We start from the raw sequence: 8422 nt of genomic DNA, 5'->3' as shown, positions 1-8422 counted from the left end.
ATTATAGTCTTCATATCATCATTCTGTACAAGTTACATCTCCCTATATTTGCACGGATTTGACTAAATTGGAAATTTATAAAATAGTCTGGACATTCTCTTCTCACAAGGTTGAGCAGTTTTTACACTAATCTTTTGTTTCATTCCATCAAGTTTTACATTGTTTGTTAAGCCTTAGTCCTCTTTGCCGACGCAATTCAAATATACAACTAACTATTATTTATAAAATTACCCCTATCGAAATGAATGTATATAAATAATTGATTATTCATCTTTAATACTAAACCTGTAAAATAAATTAAAAAAAGATTAGTTCTTATTAAAACAATTCATATCATTTTAAAGCAACAAAAATACTTTTTATCAAATAATATAACTTGCATATCATATTACTATTTATCAATATAAAATAAAATAAAATTACATAAAAATAATTACAAACTACCCTTATAAACTCAAACTTGATTTTTGAAGTCTAAAATAAAAAACAAATATATTAGTTTCAATTTTGATTTCTATCGACTCTTTTTTTTCTCTCCCATTTTGTTAAATAGTTTTTTTTTCTCTTTTTCCTTTTTCTGTTATCTCCGATTTTGCTAAACAATTTTTTTCTCTTTATTTTTGTTAAAGGTGAAGAGGTGATATATAAGGGGTTGGTGTTGCTTGAAAGCATGACAACAACCATTTAAACGATAAAAAAAATTAATTTTCAAATTGGTGTCGCTGACAGTCGGTGGCTATTTTTTCTGTTCAGCAACTTTTTTTTGTCAACCATTTTTTTTTGAAAAATTAAAATGATATCGCCGATATGTTAAATGGTATCAATAATTTTTTTTTCTTATTTATAAACTACAGTATATACAATTAAAAATATAAATATTTTTAAAGAATACATGCCGATACCACCGCTATGTTGGACCACACCAATACAAATTCATTTTTCTAAAACATTATAATTAGGGAATAAGTACGGCCGCACCGTTAAAAAAAATCTCATTTTTATAATTAATATTTTTTCCATACTATTTTTGTATTAAATTATTTTTAATGTTATTTTTATAAAAAAACCAAAATATTACAGCCGTCTCATTCTAGAATTATTTATGTGCCGGTTCATCATTTAAATAGTCAGCTTCATAATTTATTACTGTCAGCTTGGGTTCTTCGGCTCCTCAGCTACAAATGTCCGCTCAATAGTAGCTTCATTCCGTTTTGTTAGCTTGCTCATAGCTTCATTAAGTAATTTCCACTTTTCTTTCTGTATCCACAATTCGAGTTGTAATGGTTCTGGTGAGGAAAAGGAAATAAGCAAAGGCAAAGAAGGTGAAGATAGTGATGTATGCTACCTATAAGTATTTATACCAGATCTTTGGGTTGCCCGAAGGTTACTGGCCAGTTTTTGGCTCAACAACCTCGACAACTCCATCTATCTATTAAAAATGAAACACTCTTGACATCTATTTACCATGTAACGTGGACTGCTCTTAGATTCACATTTGGTCATGCTAATTGCTCAAGGTCTTCTGGGCTCGAGTTTTCTTTAAGCTATAGCGTACTAGATGTTTGGGGTTGGTTACAAAGCGACCTGTCAGAGACCGAAAACCAACTTGAGAGACATTAGCAAGGCCTTGAAAAATTGCCCCAAACCAGATATATTAACTGCTCTCAGATCTTAATGTATACATAAATCCTCCTTTAATTCATCTGTTACACAACAGTTTCCTGCTGAGTCTTGACCAATCAAGGAGACAAGACAAGAAGAGAATGTTTACTCTTCCAAAATTAATTACATGCTCTTCCACTTTGCACCACAATTGACTAGTTTCATATATGCATTCTTAAAATCTTCAAAGAACATATTCTGATCGTCTGCGTATTTTGTGATCCACCTGCGGTGATCAAATAAGCTCTCCCGTTAGTCTGTTATTTGAGTATGCTGATGAAAGCCTTTTCATGCATGCAAGTGTTCATTCTCAAATAACCATACTTCGTTTGTCCCGCTATATCAGTTTGTCAGTGAGAATTGAATTAAATGTTGTTTAATAGAGAACCCTTAAACCCAAACTAGGCTTGGTAATGAACTCCATTGAAAGAAAAATTTAAGCGGATTTTCAACACGAACCTTAAGCATTTGTCATCCTCTACAATGGCACGGTCTGAAGGAAGTCCGATCATGCTCGTCATACCAGCTACATGAGAACAATCAGTAAATAAATGTGTCAGCAGTTCACTAGCTCAAATATAAAGCAAACGACAGCCAACCCAAAATACACGTTAGGTATCACTTAGTGCTCTTATTTTTGTGAATAAGGTCGGTCCATGAGGGCTAGAAATGCCTTCATAGTTCATAATTATAGATAGTATTCGTATTAATTGGCAACTAACATTAGGATTATCTGTATCATCAAGCACTTTTCAGAGCCAAGGATTGAAAAGATATTCAATCCGTTGATTAAAAACAAGAAAATAATTAAAGAAATAAAAAATATTGTATTAATATGAGTTGAGTTGAATTGTGTTACCAGAAGAATTCCATGGCTTCTCCAGAAGAATTTTGAAGTACGAGTTATCGAAAGCAACCGGACTTCCGAAACCTTTACTGCCAAGAGTATGCGCCCCAGACAGAGCAACTAGTTCTTGTGTTCTGCAAAAATGAGAATAACATGCCATGTATTTCTTTAAACATGATGTTTAAAGCTAAGTTCAAAACTAAGCTTTATTGACAATGATTCTATATCTGGGTATTAAACCATCGAATATTGATAAATGGAGATCAAAACAGCTGTCAACACAGATCAAGAAAATGAAAAAGGATGCTTGCAAGAAAAAACTCACGAGAAGCCCTTTCGTCGAAAACACTGCTTCAAGCCAGAAGCATCCAGAGACTCTTCAGGCATCTTACCTTCAGGGTCTGGCTCCCTACATCGAATTTTCAGCAAAAATCTCAAGTAGATGCCACAAAAATGTAATAGAAATAAACCAGCACTCCGAGTTAAAGCTAGAGTGAACTTATATTTAACATATTTAAAACCGGAAAAGAAGCAAAAAACAAAGTCTGCTACATCGTATAATAGTTACTGTATCTGCAAATAACTATACACTCATTTGGCCATTCTCGAATTTCAATTGAAGTGTCTAGATATCAAGTTCTCTATTATTTAAGCTGTGTCATTCTAAATGGTCAAAGCTAGGTGCTCACCCAGAATCTAGTCGGCCTAATGTAACTGGGATTTTCGGACCTCCGCAAACGGAAACAGCTTCAGCTCCACCAACAGCAATCATGTCTGCCCATGATACTAATAATGGAAAAGAAAATCCACATCTTAGCGTGATGATATGCCGTTCATTTCCATCAAAATCATTTTCATCCAATATTGCATAAAGAAAAAAAAAAAAAACCTGATTGTATAGCTTCGATTTCTTTCTTGGCTTTCTCTAGAACCTAAAAAGACCAATGCATCCAATTCAAGTATGACAACTTAAGAGCAAATAAAAAAAAAGCCGAAAAGTACATATAAATACATAGACAGTGCCTTCAGAGACTTCTTGAGGCCCGCATTTTCAGGTCTTTCGAGTTCATAAACTATGGAACCATTCATACCACCTGCCAATAGGTAAACATTAGCAACTTAGCATGCAACAAAATTGGAGTTCAATTCGATTCAATAATGTTAAAACAAGCTTAAATCCTTGCTAAATTTCTATCAATGCATAATGTGGCAAGTGATGGGGTACCTGAATTTTCATCCATTTCATAGGTTCCAGCATCATGAAATACCAAACGAAGAACACCAGCAGCCTTTCCCTTTGTTACTACTTTAATTATCTCTTCCTTTATACGCATATACTCGCTTTGACCTGAACCTGACCTTTATCAATAAAGAATGTCGATTCACATTTGATAATCTAACATTTTGTTAAGGAAGGCCGACTTCTTCAAGATGAGTCCTTGAAGTGTCGTCTGTCTAGAGCCAATGAACCTCTCAACAAGACGGTATTATATGCGGTTAAGGTTTTATCTAAAGAGGTGGCAGGTTCAACAGGGTGAAAGTGTCTTGTCAGGATGAATCGATACATGACCACCTATCAATGAAATATGAACATTTGCATCTAGTAGGATTTGACCTTAACCCTATACAGCACATAGGATATTTATGAGCAAGTATGCTACTCTTCTTCAAGCAGATTGGGAGACAAAACACTAAACAAGGACAATACTAACCCGTGGAGGGTTTGACAGCTTCTAGCGGATGACACTTCGAAAACTTTTCCGAAGGAATCTGTCTTCACTCAACATGCTCAAATCAAACACCAATTAAGAAGAATTCGTTTATTAGTTGCTTACTCAACTGCCTTAGCGGCAACAGAGTCTACAAATTCATGCAGAGGAAGAAGAAACGGTAGCGTTGCAGTAAAAGCCAGCCCTCTCCTCCTACTTAAACTGCAATGGCGAATTTCTCCTGTAAATCAAAACAATTTTTAAAAAAGTAAAAGTGGTGAAAAAAAGATTAAAACTTCGCATACTGATCGGGTTTTCTTTGAAATTACAGTACCTGAGATGTTGTGGGTGGTGGTGGAAGAAGAAGCGGTGAATGGCTTGGCGCGAGATGAGAGAGAGGAGGTTCGTGAAAAGGAGGGAAATTTGAATCTGAATTTAGATAAAGATAGGGCTGAGGTTGAAGAAAATGAAGAGAAGCTTAAGGTTGCTGATGAACTCGTCATCTTCTTCTATTGAAGGTTTCAAAATGGGTGGTTCACACACACTGATGCCAAATCATCGATTTTAATATGGCAGTTGGATTAAGTTGATTTATCAAATTTTGTATATAGGTTCCAAATTTTAATTAAATTTGGGTTTAATAATAAATTTGACCACAACTTTTACATGTTTTATCAAAATAGTCTTAATTGTATTTTTGAGTTTTTTTACCATCAATTTTTTTTTCAAATTGCTTTTTCTAACAAATTTGATAAAAGTTATTAAAAAATTTACTGAGGATGATGTGAAATATTTTTAATGAGATGTAATTTATTATTTAGGTAACTTAATAAGATAATTACATGTCAAAAATAATAAAATAATAAGCCTTAAATTTATATTAAGTTAAACTCGAACTTGAATTGACTCAATAATAAAAGTAGAATTAACAATAATTATATTCAAGATAATAAAATAATTTAAAATATAAAATAATTAAAATATATATTAAAAATAAAAAAAGTTTGATTATACTCACAAGTGTATTATTAAGCTCTAATTCGTCTCGATAGCTTGAGTTGCTTAAGCTTAAGCTCAGCTTGATAATTATTGATTCAGGTTTGAATTCTTTTCAAGTCGAACTCAAACTCGAATAACTTGTCAACACTACTATCTCGTTTATACCTTTACTATTTACGACTTAAAATGATCCAAACTCAATATAATTTTAACTCAAAAATCACAAATCTAAAATAAAATTTATCCAAATTAACCCATATTTAGAATTATTCATGGAATTATTCAAAATTTGTAATATCAAAATTGATTGGATGCTAATTTAAAATTGACTCGATGTAGTACCATTATAAATTTATATATTGAATATGTAAATAATTATATTAATTAAATACAAAATAAATTGATATATTTATTTATGTAAATATATATAATCAAATCAAAATTAAAGATTCATATATACACCTCAAAACTGTGTGTATAACTCCACCAAATCTAAATTCATGATTAAATTGCATATCCAATCAAGTTAATGTTCTATTTTGAGATTTGTCTCTAATCCATGACTATCATACAAACAAAAAGGAACTATGTTGGGAACAGTTGAACTACAACTGTCCTCCCAAGAAACCGTTATCTAGGACCAGAAAGTCGAACAGCTGAAAGATAATCACCATCGTTGAACTCCGATAGTGCTGAGGCTGAAACTGTGCCATCTCCAATCACGCCTGTCGATTCAAATAAACTCCAATAAAGCCGAGAACCTAACGGAGAAGACATTGGTGGTTTTGGAACAGGGAAGAGACCTTCTAGCATTTGAACAACTTTGTTCATTGATGGCCTTAAATGCATATCTTCCTGTATGCACCATAATGCAACTTTGATAGCAGTGTAAATGCTCTCCTCCTTGCCTTCTATGCTCAGCCGTGGATCAAGGATTTCGATAAGCTTCCCTAACATCTTGAAAGCGAAGGATGGAAAATACGATTTTTATGAACATTCGGAGGGGTCAAAGTTTTTCCTTCCCCCGATGATCTCCAGCAGCAGCATGCCATAGCTGTAAACGTAGCTATTCTCTGATATTGCGTAGCTTATAATCCATTTGGAGGTGATGGATACATCCGATAATGCCAACTTCAGCTCGAAATTCTTTTGTCCCTTGACCAATACCTTTCAATTTCTTCATAGCAAGCTGAGTTCCATCGGGAAGTGTTCCTTGGTACACCGAGCTGAATCCTCCCTCTCCGAGCTTAACAAAGAAGTTATTCGTAGAAATTTGAAGGTCGTTATAAGTGAACCGAGTAGGCATTCCAGTTAAACCCTCAAAGAAGGTATCCTCTTCTAAAATGTCACCAGGAGATTCTAGCATTGCTCTCTTTCTCTTATAGTATCTCAATGACAAAAAGTAAGACTAAAATGAAAACTATAGTAGAAACCACTATAATCACAACATATGGGAAGGCTCTTGTCCCTTTTGCACCCTCTCCACCATTTTCATTTCTCGACATCACAAAAGCAACCAAATTGGACCTGTGTTTAGATCTCTGAAAGCTCCCAACGTCATTAAACAAGAAACAATCCCTCGAACTGTTGTCATAGAACATAACTATATAGTGGCAACTACTAACACAAGATGCTTTGCAGCCACTCAGATCGATTTTCAATGAAGGAGAAACATAGCCAAGTGTGAAATAATCGAGGCCGGTTCCTACATCTATAAGAGCTACATCACCATCCTTTCCATTATCACAATGGGAAGCAATGCCAGTTTTGCAAGTGCTCGGGCTAAGCTCCAACGAACACTGGCACTTAGTGTTTCCTACCAAATCGGAGCAAACAAAATAAGGCATAAAAGCTTCAGGTGTACCACACGGATCATCGGGAACTTTTGAAGTTCCCGAAGACCCTTTTGCATTTAGATTGAAGAACCTTATAAACCCATCACTTCCCAACACTGCGATCCAAGTTGCTTTCACATTTACATCAACCAAATCCGAGATACTAAACTGCCACAACAACACTTTGCTTTCATCGAAGAACCTCCACGAATTCCCATCAATAGAAGCAAAAGCCACCTTCCCACCGTTTTTGTCAATGTTCCTTCGAGCATCTTTTCCCATCGACCAATAGGGCTGTGGATTCGAGTAACTGGCGGAGAGAACCATGTTGCCATGCTCAATTTTGAGGACATAACTCAAGCTATTAGGATTAGGATTGCTTACAAGCTTCATCCCTTGTTTAAACATGGGGTATTCGAAGGATGACCAAAGCTCTCCCACATTACTTTCCCATCACCCCTTTGGAAAACCAAATTCCCTGAATCCTGCATGATAGAGTTTATATAGATTTAGTTGATGCAGTTAGGTAGTTAGTACGAAGCTGTTAATACAGCTTGCATTTGTTGAAGAGTTGTTACAGTGAAATTATTCTAGTGTTCTATAAATACTACATGTACAAATGAATTCGATAAGCAAGGTTTTCAATTCAATATACAGCATCAGAATTAGTTCTTCATTTTCTCTATATTAAACACTGGTTAAGTATAGTTTCTTGCATGGTATCAGTCGCTATGTGATCTTGGTGTTATGGCTGCCACAAAATCTGCTGACTCTGTTGCGGTTGATGGTGGTTGTACTGCTTTCACTGGTGAAAAGGTCGTCAACTCTTTTCCTCGGCATGATCTTGTGAAACTTGATGAAGGAACCTTCATTCAATGGCAACAACAGGTACGTTTAATCTTATGAGGATATGGTCTGATAGGATTTCTAGACCGCACTTTGTCTTCGTCGGCGAGGTTTGTTCAGTCACCAGATGGTAGTCTTGCTCCCAATCCATCTGTGCTGGTTTTTATGAAACAAGATCAGTTTCTTGCATCGTGGTTGCTTTCAACGATAAGTAGCTCCTTGTTAACCTCATTTACGGACGCCAAAACGGCCTGCGATGTGTGGACAACAGCAACAAGTTTGTTCGCGGCTGACACCGGTACTACACAATCTAGGATTCGTCACGAGCTTCATTCATTAAAGGAAGGTATGCTCTCGATTAAGGATTATGATTCTCGTATAAAGAATTTGGGTGCTCTTTTGGAAACTTCAGGCACTCCTATTCTAGAGGCTGAGAAGACGGAAATTATGCTTGCCGGATTACCTCCTGAATTTGATACCATAGTCTCGTCGGTCTCTGTTTCGTTCGACTTAGTGCCGTTTCA

General features: G+C 35.2%; 2 protein-coding genes across 4 annotated transcripts; both read right to left on the bottom strand.

The window, feature by feature from the left end:
* Positions 1 to 1635: 1635 nt before the first annotated feature.
* On the bottom strand, positions 1636 to 4800 carry LOC108463433 (putative L-ascorbate peroxidase 6). 3 transcript variants are annotated; one of them, XM_017763376.2, is made up of 10 exons: positions 4553 to 4800; positions 4345 to 4459; positions 3735 to 3868; positions 3533 to 3603; positions 3399 to 3441; positions 3199 to 3295; positions 2835 to 2918; positions 2522 to 2643; positions 2122 to 2188; positions 1636 to 1888 (listed from the first exon to the last, which is right to left on the bottom strand). In XM_017763376.2, exons 1-10 carry the CDS (start codon positions 4719 to 4721, stop codon positions 1786 to 1788), a joined length of 1005 nt encoding a protein of 334 aa, XP_017618865.1. In that variant the 5' UTR covers positions 4722 to 4800; the 3' UTR covers positions 1636 to 1785. The 3 variants fall into 3 exon arrangements, with proteins under 3 accessions (XP_017618865.1, XP_017618871.1, XP_017618884.1); XM_017763382.2 differs by lacking the exon at positions 4553 to 4800 and having other exon boundaries at positions 3735 to 3857; positions 4345 to 4437; XM_017763395.2 differs by lacking the exon at positions 4553 to 4800 and having other exon boundaries at positions 3735 to 3857; positions 4350 to 4364.
* An 823-nt stretch (positions 4801 to 5623) lies between these two features.
* On the bottom strand, positions 5624 to 7543 carry LOC108462989 (G-type lectin S-receptor-like serine/threonine-protein kinase SD2-5). The gene is given in 4 exon segments (XM_017762918.2): positions 5624 to 6314; positions 6316 to 6611; positions 6613 to 7462; positions 7465 to 7543. Coding segments are annotated over 4 exon segments (1692 nt in total). The 3' UTR covers positions 5624 to 5847.
* Positions 7544 to 8422: the final 879 nt, after the last annotated feature.

Source organism: Gossypium arboreum, chromosome 6 (assembly GCF_025698485.1).
Source record: "Gossypium arboreum isolate Shixiya-1 chromosome 6, ASM2569848v2, whole genome shotgun sequence".
In the NCBI taxonomy this organism is placed as follows: domain Eukaryota; kingdom Viridiplantae; phylum Streptophyta; class Magnoliopsida; order Malvales; family Malvaceae; genus Gossypium; species Gossypium arboreum.
Note: the sequence above shows the minus strand (reverse complement) of the source record. Positions and strands in the feature narration are given on the sequence as shown.

Bases quoted from the DNA above. Each gene is read 5' to 3' on its own strand.
- LOC108463433 (XM_017763376.2), bottom strand. From the start codon at position 4,721: ATGACGAGTTCATCAGCAACCTTAAGCTTCTCTTCATTTTCTTCAACC. The intron at 3,869-4,344 runs GTAAGCAACTAA...TTATTGATAAAG, and splicing joins GTTGCCGCTAAGGCAGTTGA to GTCAGGTTCAGGTCAAAGCG. The intron at 3,442-3,532 runs GCACTGTCTATG...TGGTCTTTTTAG, and splicing joins GCCTCAAGAAGTCTCTGAAG to GTTCTAGAGAAAGCCAAGAA.